A 19,500-nucleotide genomic window follows, 5' to 3' on the forward strand; every position below is an offset into this window, starting at 1 on the left:
AAAATGTCATTCTGCAATGGTCTCACATGGAGCTGAGCCCAGGTGATGGCTGGGATTGAGGACGTCATCAGTCCCAGTACTGCCATGCCCCGTCAGTGTCATGAATTTGGTCTCTACTAGAGATACCATCGCTTCTTTGATCTGATTTTTTTCCTCCGTCAGGAAGATCTTGGTTATTCTGGCATCCAGTATAGTGTAGCCTAAGTAAATGACCCTTTGGCTTTGTGTTACCTGCGACTTCTCTTCGTTCACTATCCACCCTAAGCCTTGCAGGTAGAATATTTTTCCATGTAGATTGGCATTCAGCTTGTCTGCTGACTCGCCGAATAGTAGATCATCCAGATATGGTACTACTCATATGCCTTGCTGCATACACAGATGCCAAAGTATGTACCTTATAGAATTTTGTGAAGTTATGCATCGATGACCAAGTGGCGGCCTTGCAAACTTGCGATATTAAAGCCTGATGACGGAAGGCCCAAGAAGCACTCAACGCCCGAGTAGAATGTGCCGTGACAGGGAAAGGTGGAACGCTGACCTTTAATGGAATAGGCCATAGACACTGTCTGTCTGATCCATCTGTAGATGGTAGCCGAAGAAGCGGCCAGCCATTTTCTTGGTCCGTCCGTAACCACAAAAAGCGAGTATGACCTCCGAAAAAGACTCCAAAAAAGTAGCTGCCAGATATACTTGACTCACACGAACCACATCCAAGGTATGTAAAGCAAATTCCTTGGGATGAGCCGGCTTGGGACACAAGGAAGGCAACAGAATGTCTAAACTAAAGGCAACTAAATGTTGTTCGTGGCTAGAGGTCGCTGAAAGAAGATCGCCCAGGCAGACACCGGGCCCTTAAAAGGTACTCCAAGCCAACTTCTGATCAAAGCCCTGTTGAAGAAAGGCTAAGATCTGAGCCACAGAAAAGGATCGAGGATGAGCGCCAATTGACTCAAACCAAGAAATGTATGCTTTCCACGTACGATGATGTATCTTGCTGGAAGACGACTTCCTCACCTTCACCATAGTAGGAATCACTGATCCAGAAAGAACTCTAATCCTCAGTACCTGGCTTTCAATAGCTAAGCCATTAAAACCAGCGACTGTGAAACAGGATGGTAGATCAGCCCTTGGGACAGCTGGTCTTTTCTGAAAGGAAGCCCCCAAGGGATGTTTACAGCCACCAGGATGATTGGACGAACCTCGCTCTTGATTCCTCACAGGAACTGCGGAAGAAGCCTTAGCTGAGGATGATACTGGCCTTACCGTGGCCCTTGGACACCTGCGGCGTCTGTCAGAGGACCCCGTGACCTCATCAGGAACTTTGGTATCCTCCTTTGGAGCCGAACCTGCTAAAGGAGCTGCACGTAGGACTGTGCAAACAGAACTGTCTTTAAGGTGGATACCACCAGACTCAGAACTTGTATGCAAAATCGGCAGAGAGAACTGTCTGTGTGACAGCAGCCAGTGAATCACGGCCTGTGGTTTCTGAAATTTCTCCAGAGGAAGGACCATTCTGGTCAGAATTAAAATCAGACCTAGGTAAATCAATTCCCTTGACAGGGATAAGGGGGGACCTTAGGTAGTTCAGACATCACCTGAACCTTTGTAGGAATTAAAGCCACCCAAGGAGACTCAGGACCTAAAAAACCTGAAAAAGACAAGCTTTGTTCCCCCTTTCTGGGTACTCCCAAAAGTAACATTTTGCGGATTTCCATGGCGCTCACCAAAGAAGTCCCCCCACCACAATAATGGGTGAGGGCACACCGTCATGCTGAAGGAGTCTTCTCTGCTGGTCCGGGGAAGCTAGCTCTTGGCTTACCCGACCAAGGTTGCTTGGAACCTCCCCAGGGAAGATTTAAAAGATCAATTTTCCTTATTCTCTGTCCCAGAAGCACAAAATAATTTTCTATGAGCGGAGAAGGAGGGCCCCTTGTCTGTGGCGAGGCTCCTTCCTTTTCCTTGACTGTGGCAGGAAGGTACTTTCCCTCCCATGATACACTTGATGTCATCCATGGTAGCCCCAAACAAGTGATCGCCTTGAAAGGGTAGTTCAATGAGAGCTTTCTTAGAGGCTTGGTCTGCGGATCAATTCTTAAGCCACAGCACAGCCTAATCACCACCGCTAAAACAAAGTTTGGACAGCACAGGAGCTGTATCCAAAGCTGCATCACAAATAAACTTCAGCCCATTGACCAACTGGTCCACTAAATCAACATAAACAGCATGAATCTGCTCACCCCCCAGGCCCTGGCACAAAAGCTTGGCCCATTCAGTTAGGGTTTGAGACACCAGGGCTGAGGCAAATAGCTTGGACAGTCCTGGAGCAGCATCCAAAACTGCATCACAAACTGCAGCCCCTGGACTTAACTGGTCTGCCTGATCAACATAAGCAGAGGGAACCTGCTCATTATCCAGACCTTGACGTAAAAGCCGAGGCCAAGTCTGGTCGCAATGCTAAACCAGCCATAGTAAACATACTGCGTGCAACAGTCTCCGCTTTCTTGTCAGCCCGGTCCTTAAAGGATGGGGATTCCTCTACTGGGATCAAGGTTGCTTTTTCAACCTGGAAACAGAAGGGTCTACCACTGGTGGACTAGTCCACTTTTTTAAAAGTTACTCCTCAAAAGGGTAACGTACAGCAAAACATTTGGGGACCACAAAGGATAATTTTAGTTGTTCCCATTCATTACAGGAAAACCTGTCACAAAAGGGCACATTAGGAAACACCTTTGGCGTACGATGCCTGAGTGCATACCAAACAACACAGCAACGTCCGTGGCTACATCAACCGCATCCTCCATTTTTAAAGTCTCACGCACTGCAGTGATAAGTGCATCTACCAGCACTTTTTCATTCACTCCTGCGATCATGGAGGAATCATTCTCACTATCGGATTGGTTCAGGGGGTGTGATATTAAATCTCCTTGGACGGGCCGCGTCCACAGTGGCATTAGGCTCAGAATCAGATGAGACATCCTGAGCAGGGAAAGGTGGGGGACGCTTCCTCCTGAGCCTTTGCCTACACACCACTTCCACCCGGGACATGAAGGACTGCAGGACCGTCATCAGTGCAGCCATTGGAAGCTGGGGTTTCCGAGGGACCTGCCACCTCCATGAGGGGGTGTCAGTGGGGGAGATGTGACCCTGAGTTTCCAGAGGAAAGGAGGACCTTGCAGTATAAAAATGATCTTTTGGCACCACTTAAGGATCCCCTTAAGGTTCAGGGTACCTATAAGCAGAGAGATAACAGGGATCCCCAAAGACTCAAACTACAGACGGAGGAGCGCCGATAATTCGAACACAGAATCATCATGGGCGCTACCCCTGTTCATATGTCGCAGGCACAGGAAGAGGAAACTGAGGAGGAAGAGGCAGTGGAGGAGTTTTGGCATCCCCACGAGGCTTCAGTTGTCTCTACAGCATCTCCAAGACTAAGGGAAAATGGCCTCCATGATATCATCCAGCTACACAAACATGGCCGCCAACCGGAGACCAGTCAGACTAAGGGAAAATGACCACCTTTAGCTACAAACACTGAATCATGCTGCCAGAATATTTCCTGCGCCCCCTCTGCAATGCTGCACCCCCTACAAAGGGACACCCCCTGAAGGTAGGACACATTTAGGGGAGACTCTGCTGTGCACTCTGCACTGGGACCCCCCTGCACTATACCCACACTGAAAACAGCAGGACATGCACCTAGGAGCCTCCTACACTGTGACCCCCTCCAGACTACCAGTGCGGGACACACACTATCCCAGGACCCAGGCTGGGCTGGGCTCGCTGATACTAGATTATCCAGCCAGTCGCCCAGCCTGGCAGTTGATTGTAGCTCTCCCGAGGGGAAAAAAAGAAAAAGCTGTAGGAAGGAGAAAATTGCTAGGACCAGAGATCCCAGCCGGGTGCCTAGGTCCATACTCCTGACTAGACACATTAAAGCTGATTACCTAGAGCAAAGAATACCCAATCACATGTAAGGAAAATTCAATAAAATGCATAGGACACGATTGGATGATTAAAGTCAGAAGAGCATTACTTCATTTACTAAGCTCTGAAGGAATCACCGACTCCAACAGCCCTCTGTCCTTCAACACCTGGCTCTCAATAGCCAGGCCTTTAAAGCCAGCGACCGTAAAGCAGGATGGAAGATTGGTCCCCGAGACAGAAGATCTTCCCTGAGAGGAAGTTTCCAAGGGACGTCTGCTACCAGGCTTACAAGGCCTGCGTACCAAGACATGCGAGGCAAGTCTGGTGCCACCAGAATGATTGCAATGCCTTCTACCTCGATTCTGCATAGCAGTCTCGACAGAAGTTGTATTGGAGGAAAGGGGTAAATCAAACGATACTGACTCCAAGGGGCCACCAGAGCGTCTGCGGCGTCGGCCAGAGGATCCTGAGACCTTGACACGAACCTCAGGTCCTTCCTGTTGAGACAGGAAGCCAGCAGGTCCACATCTGGGGTCCCCCACCGAAGACACAGTTGATTAAATACTTCCAGATGAAGAGACCATTCTCCCGGATCCAACGTCTGCCGACTGAGATAGTCCGCTTGCTAATTCTCTACCCCCGTAATATGCACAGCAGAGAGGGCCGCAACATATCGTTCTGCCTATCTCAAGATGCCAGCCACTTCCTGGGCCGCCAGGACACTCTTTGTACCCCCTTGATGATTGATCTATGCCACAGCAGTAGGATCAGATTGTCCAATGACATTGGATCCTTGTTCCATTTGATCAGAATCAAATGTAATTTGGAGTGGAACTGCGCAAACGGAACCGCCTCGAAGGTGGAGATCATCAGACCCAGCGCTCGCATGCAAGTCCTGAGTGATGACTAATGGTTGGACAAGAGGAGTCGAACTGCATCCTGTAGCTTCAGAAGTTTTGTCTGAAGAAGAAACACCCAGGCTGACGTCCGGCATCAGACCCATGAAGTCCAGCTTTGTGGATGGAGACCGTGACGATTTCTGAAAATTCAATTTACACCTGAACTCCAGAAAAGTTGCGCACTGTAACGTCCAAGTCGGCTTCTAGAGCCAAGCAAGACTCTGCACGAAGAAGCAGATCATCCAGGTAACCTAGTACCACAATCCCCTTCTGCAGCAACAAGGCCAAAACAGGGGCCAAAGCCTTTGTGAACACCCGAGGAGCTGAGGTGAGACCAAAAAGGTAATGCCACGATTTGAAAGTGCTCCTCGCCCACGGCAAAACGAAGAAACCACTGATGCCCGACATTTATTGGAATATGAAGGTAAGCGTCCTTGAGATCGATAGAAGCCAGCAGATCTCCTTGATGAAGGAAAGCTACTACTGTGTGGATGGACTCCATCCGAAATTTCTTAACCCGCACAAAGTGGTTCAGAGCCTTGAGATCCAAGATCGGATGAACCGCCTTCCTTCCAAGGAACTGTGAACAGATTTGAAAAAAAACGTTGAAACGTTCCAACTCTGGAACTGGCACAATAACTCCTTGTGCTAACAGGTCCTGCACTGCTCCGTAAAAGCTCTGTAGCCACTCTGGAGACAGGTGCAAATTGGAAGGAAAGAACCTTGCCGAGGCAAGGACCGAAACTCCTTCTTGTAACCGAACCAAATCAGTTCATGGACCCATTTGTCCTGAATGAGCAAGGTCCACGGATCTGGAAAGAAGCGAAGACGTCTCCCCACCACCGATGCGGATGAGGGCGCCCCTTCAGGCTGGGGGAGGCTTGTCTGTGGAATCAGAAGTGCCCACTTTGGACTTACCATTCCAGGGTCTATTGGAGCCTCCCGCAAAGTTACGGTTGGATTTCCTAAGATCCAGACGGATGAAAGGGCCGCGTGTGAGCCGAAAAGAAGGGTCCCCGCTTACGGTGAGGTTCCTTGCCCTTAGCAACCTGCAAGAGCAATGTAATCTTACCTCCCGTAAGGCCCCTAATGAGCTCTTCCACAGAGGCACCGAACAAAAGGTCACCTACAAAAGGAAGATCAGCTGACCAGTACTTCAACCAGATCATGGAGCGAAGAATAACCGCTGTCACAGAAACTCTGATGGCCAAAGGGGCTACATCCAGGAATGCATCACAAATATACTGTAACCCCTGGATCAACTGATCCGCCAGCTCAGAAGGGTGTTGACTCCTCTCCAGATCCTGGGGCAAAATCTTAGCCCATTCCGTTAAAGTCTGGGATACCAAGGTGATATAGCAAACACCTGTCTCAAAATTGAACCAGCTACTGTGAAGAGATACCAGACCAGAGCCTCAGTTTTTTTGTCCACAGGGTCCTTAAAAGACGGGGAATCCTCCACCAGCAAAAGCGTGGCCTTGTTTAGCCTGGAAACATAAAAATTCATCTATGGTGGAACCGTCAGTTTCTTCAGAAGAGACTCCTCAAAGGGATATCAAAAAGCTTAGGTATTCCAACCATGCTTTTCGGGGAACCCCACTGACTAGTGACAATCTCGTCAAAATAGGCAGGTAAGGGAAACACCTTAGTCACCTTGGAAGATTTGCAGGTGCCAAACTGCACCGGCGTCGCCAAATCAGCTGCAGCGGGGGGCGCTTTTTGCCAGGCCTCTTTTGCAGGGCCAGATCTACTTTGGCTACTAGCGACTGCAGGGCTGCCGTCATGGCCGCTCAAAGGGTCCCACAGCTTCTAGGACTGGATCGGGTGGAGAAACTAGCTCCATAGGCTCCATGACCATAAAGGGTTAAACGGAACCGCGCTGCTCAGCAAAGAAAACTTTTTTTTTTTTTTTAGAAAAACAGGAGGCCCCTCCCCCCTGTGAACCGCTGGGGCACCACAAGAATCAGCGCACCCGCTGCGCTGTATATAGTAGAGGAAAGATAGATACCCCCAGAGACACCACCCGAGCTGGAGAGCACAAAAACGGTCTGCCACACTGCCGTGAAAGAGGAAACGCTGACCTGACACTAGAGGCCCCCGCAGCCTCAGCACTGCATCAGACTACAGGAAAATGGCCGCCATTAAACCTCTATGGGGAAACCCAAAATATGGCCGTTGGACTACACAAACATGGCCGCCGGACTACACAAACATGGCCGCCAAAGCTGGGAATACAGAGTCGACGGCAAAATGGCGGCAACACGCAGAGCTGCATGGGACCCTGGACCCCACAAAAAAAATTCACAGACCCCCAGGAGGGAGAGAGAGAGAGAGAGAGCATAAGGCTCAATGGTCTGAAGACTTGAAGCTGTGTCCATCAGTGAACAAAAGAGAAATAACATTTTACATTTACAGACTTTAAAACTGGTTCTATTACAGCAAAAGTTAATCAATGGCCTGAACACTCACCTGTGCTGGAGGGATCTGCATAGGATTATTGTCCAATATTAATACTTCAAGCTGACTCAGCTTCCTGTAACTAACAGGGATTTCTGTAATCTTATTACATGAAAAATCCAGCTTTACCAAAGGCAGTAAAGATAACTCTATGGGAATACAAAAGAAGAGATGTAAATATTTTGTACAGTTAGTATCAAGCTAGACTAATAGTTAGAGATGACAAAGACATTTCTAAAAATATAAACAGGCCTATAAAAGAGAATAACAGTCATTACTGGTTAAAACAGAAAAAAAGTCAAAACAATGCTTTGTAATCACACTTCCCCTGGGGAGAGGGCTTTGCCATCTGACAGCTGATCAGTAATGCAGAGCACTGATTAACAAATCTAACTAGCTCCAGCAGACACACATCTGTGAAACTGTAGATGCACAAGATGCCATTTTGCAAGTGTTAGTAATGTGCTATAACTAATTACTTGGCATTGCAAATGATATCTAAATAGGTCTAACTTTAATTTCATGTTTGCATAAAACAGCTTAAAGTATAACTTTAGGCAATTTTTTTTTGAATAGCACAAGACAGGATTATAACTTCCTGTCAGTTTTTTGCCATCTGTTTCCCATTGGGGAGATTTACCTTCACTTCCTGGTCATTAGCCAAAACAGGAAGTAAGAGGAAATCTTGCAAATAATGGGAATCCCTCATGGCGGACTGCAAGCCTCTCAACAAGTTCAGTGGGATATGAAAAAAAAGACAGGATGAGCATCCTCTAACATACAAAGGAAAGGTCCAGCTTTTTAACCTTTAACCCTTTGTTAGAACAGACAGTGCTCAAATCTAGTCTACAAAGGATGCAATAGTACAGCACAGTACAGATAAGGCTTAAAGTGGAACTAAACTGCATCTGAGCAAATTAACGATTTCAGGCTTTATTTTGTTAAAAATAAAATCACTTTCAGAAACATCCCAAAGCCTTTCTAGCCATGACCATCTTGAGTAAGGGCAGATGATTTTTGTAGCATTTATTTTCAGGAATCCGTATGCCCTTAGCTCAGGCGTTCAGGTGGAAAGGTGCGATTAGCGGGGAAATCCCCTCCTCCCCTCCTTAAAATGCCCACCAAGAATACTGAGATGTATGACATTGATGGGGAAACTGCATATTTCCTTATAAAAGTTGTCTTACAACATCTAAGAGACTCCAAAGTCTGGTTGCCTTAGATGACTTCATACCAAAGGAATGTCACTGAAAACTGACAATGTCTCTAATGCCCCATACACACGTGCAGATTATCTGCAGACTTTTGTCTGCAGACTTACCTTTTCTATGTAGTGCAAGGGCCTGCCGGATTGCATACAAATTGAAAGTGTTTAGGTTTGACCTCATATTATATGGTTTTGGTAAGTCTGCAGACAAAAGTCTGCAGATAATCTGCACGTGTGTATGGGGCATAAAAGGTAAAATTGTTGCTTGCATGGGGGGGTTGGCCGGGGATTTTGCCATTTCCTAACATTCATGTCCCATATATACTTCAGCTAAAACGCAAAATAATTGTCTTGTCTCAGAGCTTGCTATCATGCATGCATCTGTGATCATCTGTGCCACGCTGCGCAAGCAGGCGGGACTCTGTGGCGAAACAGCATATTTAGTTAGGTATCTTGGTTTTATTTTGTAATATTATTACATGTTATCTGTCATTACTTAAATGTTATACTTCTAAGTAGTTGTGTGATCTCTTTGCACATCTCGAATAAAACCCCCAAAACGTAAACTATTACGTAACCGTGATAAAATAGACATAATTTTGGTGTAGAAGGTTTTTTTCTTGCTGGAGCTCCCATAAAAGGCCATCCAAAAAAGGTAAGCTGTAGTTTTTAAATATTTTTTTTTTAAGCTATGCTATGTAAATGGGGACATGTAACAAAAATAAAAGTAGGAGTTATCTTAATTTGGAAATACACTTTAAAGTAGAATTCCGGGCTTTAACAAACGAATCTTAGAAATGCTTCCTCCCCAACTGCGAACACCTAATATGATTACCTGTGTAAGAAATTTCTGCATACTTGCCTATTTTCAGCCCACTCTGAGTACATTATCTTCCCTGTGTCAACCAGCTTAGGCTACAGGGGAGAAAAGAAAAACACTCCACAATGGCTGGTTATAAACGGAAGTGGTGACGTCACCCATAGGCTTACTTTGGCCCATCCATTGTTGGCACTCCCTCCTCTCCCCCTGCAGTGGCTTCTGGCTGACACAGGGGAGCTGATAATGTGACTGGAATGGAGCAGGTTGAAAAAAGGCAAGCAAACAGATCTTTCTTTCGCAGGTTAGTCAGAATTGGTGTTAGGAGAGAGGAATTGTTTTTAAGACTAGTTAGGTAAAGACTGGAATTCTACTTGGAGGTTATTGAAGTTTAAAGTCAGAGAACAGGTCATCAAGTTCCAATTTAAGATTCATGGTTTAATATATAAAAAAGTTATACCTTAAAGAGGAAGTAAACCCTCCTCTGACACTTTAACCTATAGGTAAGCCTATGATAAGGCTTACCTATAGGTACTGTAAATATCTCCTAAACATGTACCGTTTAGGAGATATTTACCTTACATGCAGCCAGTGACGTCACTGGCGCATGCGCTCTGAAGGAACGGACGCTCGTGCCGTTTCTTCAGAGACCCGTGCCGTGACTGTCGGCTCCCGCGTGCGTGCGCGGGAGTGACGTCACTGCGGCTCCGACCAATCAGATGGGCAGATGCCGCGATCCCGCAATGTCCAGTCGCCCGTCATACAGGTGAGCGGGCGGCACGGCGGGGGCTCGTTCTAAGGTAAGTATTGCATAATGAGCTAGTATGCGATGCATACTAGCTCATTATGGGTTTCTCTTACAGGTTGCAAAAAAAAAAATTTGTACGGGTTTACAACCTCTTTAAGTCCATTTTTTGCTACAGCACAATTCACTTGAACTCACAATCAAAACTACCACCTATTCATACAGTACTATTCGTTCACAATATCCCAATAGTTTCTGATTTTACCTCTAACACAGAAACACTGTTCTCTTTCTATCACTTTATTCTGATTGGTCATCATGTTACATTTCCGTTCACTCAACATGCACTATTTACCATAATGCTGTTCTTTTTGCAGTTCAGTTTGCCTTGCTTTTACTTTTACCTAATGCATGCATTTTACTCAGCAGCCCTTCATTGATTTTTACACAAATAATAAAGTGGACAGTAGAAAGGACCATGGCTGTCTGGATTTTCCACACACAATTTAGGGTTGTTTGTACATCAAACAGGCGTTTAGGTGATGGAGTCTACAGTCTTTAAATCAGAAGATAGACATTTTCATGCCCACATGAACACATTACAAGGCATTTCCATTGGTGCAACCTGTGGACAAAGCACTTTTTCAAAGCTACAACAAAGCTTACCATCTGGCAAGACTTGCAGATTGTTTCTTCTCAAATTAAGTTCTCTGAGTGAATGGAGTTTTCCTACTTGTGAAGGAAGAACTTGTATTTCATTACAGCTGACATCCTGAGAAATGCATGTAACCAAATCAAGATTAAACCACAAGGACTATGAATCACAACAAGAAAAAAAAAAAAACGAAAACATGTAAACAAAACGCTCACCAGCTCCATTAAATCTCTTAATTTCCCAACCTCCTCGGGAATAGAAACCAGTTTATTATTACTAACGACCAAAACTTTCAGTGGTAAGTCAAAGAGATATTTTGGCAATGTTGATAAGAGATTTCGACTGAAAAGAAGAAAAAAAAAAAGTCATATGTTCAAGAACAACAAGAAGTAGAGCTGGTGTATTAAAAGAAAAAACACCCTAGATGAAATGCGAGAGCAGCTGGGAACACTGAATGCTTTTGTGAGAAGTGCTCACTTACCTGATATTTAGATACGTTAACATTTGAAGATGTTTAATGGTTTCCGGAATGCACTTGATGCAGTTGTGATATAAATTTAAGGTTTCAAGCGGTGCAAACAGACAAACATCATGTGGAATTTCTGTAAATCTGTTTTTAGAGAGGTCTAGAAAAAAAAAAACAAGGAAGTGGGTTAATATATAAAATGTGGTCTCTGCATTGCAATAACGCACATTACCATTATCTGATAGGAACCTACTCAGGCCTACCTGTTAGAACTCCACAATTAAATCATAAAAAAAAAAAAAAAATATATATATGTCATCACAATTCACCCATCCCCCCTCACGATCTTAAAACGGCATTTTCTCAATTCATACAGAGCAGAGCTGTTCTCTGCTCACTCACATCTGCCAAGAAAAAAAAAAAAAAGCCTCCAAAATGTTTATCAACATTGCAAAGGCTGGAAGATAACTATAAACACAATGTTTTACAATGTATCATTTTCTTATTTTAGATCAAAGGAATGAACTGGGGCGACGCTACTTCATAGGTCGCGGCACGCTGCTCGCCCCGCGACCTCGGAGCGGCCGGCACGGACTTCATAACATTGAAGTCTATGCAGGTCGCTCCGGGTCACCCCAAAGAAGCTCTGGACCCTTTTTCTAAGTCGGAGCGACTTGTGTCGCTCCTATTAGAACGGGTCCATAGCTTCTGTATGGCGGGTGACCTGTCAGGCGACCAGGTCGCCTGATAGGTCGCCCCCGTGTGAACGGGGGCTAAATGAGGTCAGTTTAACCTCTTATAAATTAAGCCTTTTTCTGACATTTGTAGTTTACAAGTTAAAAAATTGGATTTTGGTAAGAACTTACAGTAAAATCCTTTTTTACGAGTCCTCTGACAGACGCAGCTCTCCATAGTTTCTTCACCAATGGGTAATGCGCCATCTACAGGAGTAGACTAGGCAGTGAAACTTTTCAGAAAACATTTCATCTGACACGCCTATAGGGGCTGTCCCTCATGACATTACCCCCAGACACACTGTGCTCACTAATCAGTTTCGTAGCAAGTGAAATAAGACACAACCAACCCCAAAACAGAGGGGCGGGAGCTGCGTCTGTCAGAGGACTCAGAGAAAAGGATTTTACAGTAAGTTCTTACAAAAATCCAATTTTCTCTTACGTCCTCTGACAGACGCAGCTCTCCATAGTTTCTTCACCAATGGGATGTCCCATAGCAGTGTAGGCATGAGGGGTGGGAAGAACGCAACCAACAACCGGTAACGTTTCCTCAAGGCTAGAAAACATAGCCAACAGGGCAACAGAAAGCTCTTTAAATCCAACAGGAGCTTGCCCCAAAACAAAAATTCACCCCATAAAGAGAACAAATCTCTTCAGCAAGCAGCGGCCTGCAGAACTCTGCGGCTAAAAGGAAGCATCCCAGGATGCCATCACATCAATCTTGTAGAATTTTGTAAAAGTGTGCACATACGACCAGGTCGCCACTACAGGGCAAAACAATATCTTCATTGAGGTGGAAAATCTACACCACCTTAGGTAGGAAAGATTGGTTAGGTCGCAGAACAACCTTATCCCTATGAACGACCATGTAAGGCGAACAGCAAGACAGCCGCCAACTCAGACACCCTGCGAGCAGAGGTGATAGCTACCAGAAAGGCAACTTTCTGAGACAACCAAGGCAGAGAGATTTCTCTGCTATTCTCAAAAGGGAGGTTGTTGCCGAACAGACAAAACCAAATTCAGATCCCACGGAGGTAAAGGGAATCTCCTCGGCGGAGCCAGATGACGCACCCCTTGAATAAAGGTGCAAGGAGTTAGTCGCCAAGGGATGTTGGAAGGAAATGGCTAAGGCCTTCAATCGTGACCCAGAGCCAAACAATTGTTCTACTCATTTCTGCAAGAAAGCCAAGACCCTCGCCACCAAAAAGGAACGAGGATGCAACCCTTGCGACTCACACCAGGCAATATATACTGTATCTTCCAAGTACGATGATGAATCTTCCTGGAAGTAGCCTTCCTAACTCTCAACAAGGTAGGAATCACAGCATCAGAGAGACCACTGTCTCTGAACACCTGGCCTTCAACAGTCAAGCCGTTAAAGCCAGCGACCATAAAGCAGGATGGAAGATTGGTCCTCGAGACAACAGATCTTCTCTCAGAGGCAGCCGCCAGGGAGGCTCGACGGCCATCCTTACCAAGTCCACGTACCAAGACCGGCGAGGCCAGTCTGGTGCCACCAGAAACACCTGTACCTCCTCCACCGCCAACCTGCGGAGGAACCGAGACAACAGTTGTATTGGAGGAAAGGCATAAAGCAGCTGATAGCAGCTCCAAGGCACCACCAATGTGTCCGCGGTGTCGTCCAGAGGATCTCGAGCCCTGGCCACAAACCACTCTACCTTTTAGTTTAGACGAGATGCAAACAGATCTACCTCCGAAGTTCCCCATCAGGCACACAGGAGGCGAAAAACCTCCGGATGCAGGGACCATTCCCCCTGATCCAGAACCTGACGACTCAGGTAATCCACCTGCCAGTTCTCCACACCTGGGATGTGAACTGCAGAGAGAGCTGGAACGTGCGCCTTGGCCCAAGTCAGAATCTCGGCCACTTCCTTGGCCGCCCGGGCACTTTTGGTGCCCCCTTAGTGATTGATGTAAGCCACAGCCGTGGCAATGTCAGTTGGAACCCGAACCGGTAGACCATGTAACCGAGGCTCCCAATGGAGCAGAGTTTGATTGCTCTGAGCTCCAGGACATATATAGGCAAAGATTATTCCACCTTCAACCACATTCCCTGGACACAAGAGTGTCAAGTACTCCACCCCAGCCCGTCAGGCTAGCATCCGTGGTGATCACTGTCCACAACAGTGGCAGAAGGGACCTGCCCTTACTCAGAGCAGGGAACAGAAGCCACCACGAGAGCTCCAACCTCGTGAGACGGCTTAGACATATTCTGTCTAAGGACTGCAGATCTTTGTTCAACAAGGCAAGAATTTCTGCTGGCAGAGGTCTTGTGTGAAAATGGGCCAATGGGACCGCCTCGAGGGCAGACACCATCAGCCCCATGACCCCCATACAGGTCCACAGGGAGGAGAGATCGTTGTTCATCAGAATCCTGATCTCGCCCTGCAAGGTCTGTAGTAATTTCCCTGGAAGAAAGACCCTCACTCGAGCTGAGTCTAAGACCATGCCCAGATAACTCAGTTGTACCGACGGAGTCAGCGCAGATTTCTTGAAGTCGATGGTCCACCCGAACTCCTGAAAGCGTCTGAACTGTGAATGCCAGGCCGCACGACGGTGGCACAAGAGCTCGCCCTTAACAGGAGATCGTCCAGATAGCCGAGGACCACAATCCCTAGTTTGCGGAGCAAAGCCAGCACCTGGGCCAAAATTTTGGTGAAGACACTGGGAGCGTCAGCCCAAAGGGTAAGGCCACAAATAGAGCTGCACGATTCTGGCCAAAATGAGAATCAGGATTTTTTAGCTTGGAATAAAGATCACGATTCTCTGTGTAACAAAAAAAAATTGGGATAACTTTACTGTTACGTTTTTTTTTTTTTATTCATTAAAGTCTATTAATTGCGTTTGAAAGACTGCTGCGCAAATACAGTGTGACATAAAATATTACAACAATCGCCATTTTATTCTGTAAGGTCTCTGCTGAAAAAAAATATATAAAATGTTTGGGGGTTCTAAGTACTTTTCTAGCAAAAAAAAAACTGATTTTAACTTGCAAGCAACAAGTGTCAGAGAAAGGTCTAGTCTTTAAGAGGTTAAACTTCCTTTCTCCCTGGCAGAGGGAAGGAAAAGATACAATGTAATCATTTTTGTTTATAGTTACTGGGAGAATAATGCTGATAGGCGTTTGCCAGGAGGCTTTTTTTTTTTTTTTCCACAGCTGTTCTCTCTGCTATGCAGCTATGCAAAGAATCGAGCAAATGTCAGGTTTAGATCGTCAGGGGGGGTGAATCGAGATCGCGATTTTCATACGATTAATCGTGCAGCTCTAGCCACAAATTGATAGTGCTCTTCAGTCACCGCGAAACAAAGATGCCGTTGGTGTCCCATGTAAATAGGGATGTGCAGATACGCATGGTTTAAACTATGGAAGCCAGAAATCCCCTTGTTACAAAACACGCCACCACCGACCAGATGGATTCCATCTGAAAAGTCTGAACCCGCACAAGGCAGTTCAGCTATTTGAGGTCCAGAATTGGATGCACCTTGCCCTTCTTCCTGGGCACCGTGAACAGGTTAGAGTAAAAAACCCTGAAACCAGTCCTGCTGAGGAGCCGGGACAATAATGCCCTGTGCAAGAAGATCCTGCACTGCCCCTCTGAGATCGGTCAAACAATCCAGAGACAGAAGGATATTTGATGCAAGAAACCTGTCCACTGGGCGAGACCGGAGTTCGATCTTGTACCCTGTACGAATCAATTCGTGAACCCATTTGTCTGAAATCAGAGACGTCCAGGGTTCCCGAAAGTATCGCGGACATACCCCCACCCCTGAACTGGGTGAGGGCGTCCCTTCATGCAGAGGAGGACTTGGCCGACGTACCAGACTGACTAGCCTTGGGCTAACACGACCAAGCCTTCTTGTTTCCTCCGGAGGCTATGAACGGCTTGCATGTACCTGCGCCTCCGAGGCACGAAAAAGCTTCCTAGTTAGACCCTTGCTGAACACATCCAAGGAGTCACTAAAGAGGCGTTCACCCAAAAAGGGAAGAGCAGCCACGGCCTTCTTAGGAGCCTGGTCCGCCGAACAGCTCTTCAGCCACACCATGTGGCGTATTGCGCCCCCCACTGCAGACACTCTGGAAACCAGAGGGTCCTCATCCAGGGCCGCAAAATCCTCAGGACAAGGAAAAACCTGACCCGACTTCTGGGCTTTTGAGGGAGCCGAAGACAACCCGCTGTACCTGACTGTGTGGGCTCATAATCTACATGCAATGTCTCCCTTACTGATCAAATCAGTGCTTCCACCAAAGTGTGCGGTCCCTCGCCACAGCTGAGGGGGACTCATCCTCCTCGCCAGACAGGGATCCCTCAGGGAAGGCTGCGTCCGTGGCAACCACATCAGGCTCTGATCCAGAGGATTGTTTATTTGGATAGCAACTTGTAATATCACAAGATCCAGTTTGGACGCCAGAGTTTTCTACTGCTGCTGACAGAGACATAAGGGATGGCGATCCGGAAGTTCCAGCATGTACACATGTAAAGTCTGAGGGAGAATTCATGTCCCGGGACTCCATTTGCAGTTTTAAAGAAAAAAGCATATTGTCCCTTTATATCATGGCCGCGGGAGGTACTGCGCTATACCGCTCTGCCACCGGAGTCCCCCTTTAAGGTTGCAGGAGCAACATGTGCCCTAGGAAAGCCCACCAAGACAGAAGGCATCTGTATTTTACCCCCTGGAGCAGCAGCGCTGTGTGTCTTCAGCTTGCAGAAAATGGACAGGAAGTGACAAAACACTAGAGGCCGAGCAGTGCCTGTGAACACCCAGGCTAACACAAAATGGTGGCTAATGTTAACGTATAGGAAGCTCAGGGAAATTGGCTGCCGCCCATACAGCGCCTATGCTCACACTCAAAATTGCAGCCGAAAACGGTGCCAAACACACAGGGAGCTAGTAAAAATGGCCGCTGCCCTTACACAAAAGCTGCCTATGCCCACATCTAAGGCGGCGGCCGAAAACTGCGCCAAGCGTAAAGGACACCCAAGAATGAGGCGACCGCCGGAATCCACCATAAAGGACCCCCCAGGACAAGGTAACAACCACAATACCCCTCCCCCCTCCAGGCGTCAGATGCCACTATAGCAACCCCAAGCGGGAGTGGGGAGGGTTGTACCTGTCCTGACAGGCCTGGGGGGGATCTATCAGAGGGACACAGCTCCGCTATCCCCAGGAGTGGGCCACATCACCCCCACAGATATCTGTCCCAGGGACACAGGGGGCATTGCATCACTCACCATACCATGGACCGAGGGGCTCCGCTCCGAAACAGCTCGCCACCCACCTTGAGTGGGGGTGCTGCCAGCCAGAAAGGGGTATGCTGCAACTCAGGGCGTTCCAGGTTGATGCGTCCCAGCGAAGCATCTGCACACAGGCTTGTCCCCTTCCGTCGGGGGTCTGTTGTGGTGAGGCCTGGGCGGACCACAACCTGCTCATGCTGGTTGGCCAGGCTGGAAGACCATAAGGATCTAGATTATCCAGTGCGAAACCTTCAGCCCGGCTGTCGCTTGTAGTTCACTAGGAGGATCCCCCTGACACTAGCTAGCGATAGTGAGTAAAGAGAAATAAACATTTTCAAAAAAACATAAAAACAGACCGAAGTCCCAGAAGGGAAACCTAGGTCCGACTCCTTCACTAGACAGCAAGAAACTGATTAGTGAGCACAGTGTGTCTGGGGCAATGTCATGAGGGACAGCCCCTATAGGCGTGTCAGGTGAAAAGTTTTCTCAAACGTTTTACTGCCTAGTCTACTCCTGTAGATGGCGCATTACCCATTGGTGAAGAAACTATGGAGAGCTGCATCTGTCAGAGGACGTATTTCTTGCTAGAAAATGACTTTGAACCCCCCAAACCTTTCATATATTATTTATATATATATATATATATATATATATATATATATATATACACATATACATACATACACACTGTATATATACCGCTGCCCTTACACAAAAGCTGCCCTTACACACACACACACACACACCTATATTTTTTTTTTTTTTTTTTTTTAGCAAAGAAAATGACTTTGAACCCCCCCAAACCTTTCATATATTATTTATATATATATATATATATATATATATATATATATATATATACACATACACATATACATACATACACACTGTATATATACCGTTTTATATAACGTTTTACTGCCTAGTCTACTCCTGTAGATGGCGCATTACCCATTGGTGAAGAAACTATGGAGAGCTGCGTCTGTCAGAGGACGTATTTCTTGCTAGAAAATGACTTTGAACCCCCCAAACATTTCATATATTATTTATATATATATATATATATATATATATATATATATATATATATATATATATATATACACATATACATACATACACACTGTATATATACTGCTGCCCTTACACAAAAGCTGCCCTTACACACACACACGTATACATACACACACCTATATTTTTTTTTTTTTTTAGCAAAGACCTATAGAATAAAATGGTGATCATTGCAACCTTTTTTGTCACACTGTATTTGCAAAGCGATCTTTCAAAAAAAATTTTTTGGGAAAAAATACACCTTTCATGAAAAATAAAACAAAAAAATACATGTTACGCCAAGAATCGCAAGAGAATCGCGATCTTTATTCTAAGCAAAAAAAAAATTGTGATTCTCATTTTATCCAGAACCGTGCAGCTCTAGCACAAATATTACTGATATATCTCTATTTCTGCTCCATTCATTACACAAGGGGAGAAGGCAGGGTCTTAAAGAGGAGCTTCAGTCCTGTACACAGGATTTTTGGTGCACTTACGGAAACAGCACCAAAACCTCCCTAGGCAATAGAAGTCTATGGCATAGCACAGGCAACCACAGGCAGCTTTGGCCCACAAAGGGGAGAGCCTGCAGTCTTGCAGTGTGCCCTTGTAAGCGGTTGGAGGCAGTGTTTAAAGAGGACACCTATGTGGATTCCCATAAAAAAAAAAGACATTATTGTTAAGGCATCATTTGAGAAGGACACACTGGGAGTGTTTTTCCAGGTCGGTCAGAACGGATAGAAAATGGCTGAACCATGCTACTCTGGAATGGTGTGCCCTATAATGTCTGGGCTGCTAGGCTATACAGGTCCTTCTCCAAAAATTAGCATATTGTGATAAAGTTCATTATTTTCTGTAATGTACTGATAAACATTAGACTTTCATATATTTTAGATTCATTACACACAACTGAAGTAGTGCAAGCCTTTTATTTTGTTTTAATATTGATGATTTTGGCATACAGCTCATGAAAACCCAAAATTCCTATCTCAAAAAATTAGCATATTTCATCCGACCAATAAAAGAAAAGTGTTTTTAATACAAAAAAAGTCAACCTTCAAATAATTATGTTCAGTTATGCACTCAATACTTGGTCGGGAATCCTTTTGCAGAAATGACTGCTTCAATGCGGCGTGGCATGGAGGCAATCAGCCTGTGGCACTGCTGAGGTGTTATGGAGGCCCAGGATGCTTCGATAGCGGCCTTGAGCTCATCCAGAGTGTTGGGTCTTGCGTCTCTCAACTTTCTCTTCACAACATCCCACAGATTCTCTATGGAGTTCAGGTCA

General features: G+C 46.0%; 1 protein-coding gene across 3 annotated transcripts in view; it reads right to left on the reverse strand.

Annotated features, from left to right (window-relative positions):
• Window positions 1-19,500, reverse strand: part of LRCH2 (leucine rich repeats and calponin homology domain containing 2) — a 281,372-nt gene that overhangs the window by 175,865 nt on the left and 86,007 nt on the right. For all 3 annotated transcript variants that reach the window (XM_082262513.1, XM_082262512.1, XM_082262511.1), the window contains exons 2-5: window positions 11,189-11,333; window positions 10,923-11,049; window positions 10,719-10,824; window positions 7,296-7,432 (exon numbers count right to left, since the gene is read on the reverse strand). In XM_082262513.1, the coding sequence (XP_082118639.1) occupies window positions 7,296-7,432; window positions 10,719-10,824; window positions 10,923-11,049; window positions 11,189-11,333 (515 nt within the window). The remainder of the gene's footprint in view (window positions 1-7,295; window positions 7,433-10,718; window positions 10,825-10,922; window positions 11,050-11,188; window positions 11,334-19,500) is intronic.

The sequence above is a fragment of the Pelophylax lessonae genome (assembly GCF_965119305.1).
Source record: "Pelophylax lessonae genome assembly, chromosome: 7".
In the NCBI taxonomy this organism is placed as follows: Eukaryota; Metazoa; Chordata; class Amphibia; order Anura; family Ranidae; genus Pelophylax; species Pelophylax lessonae.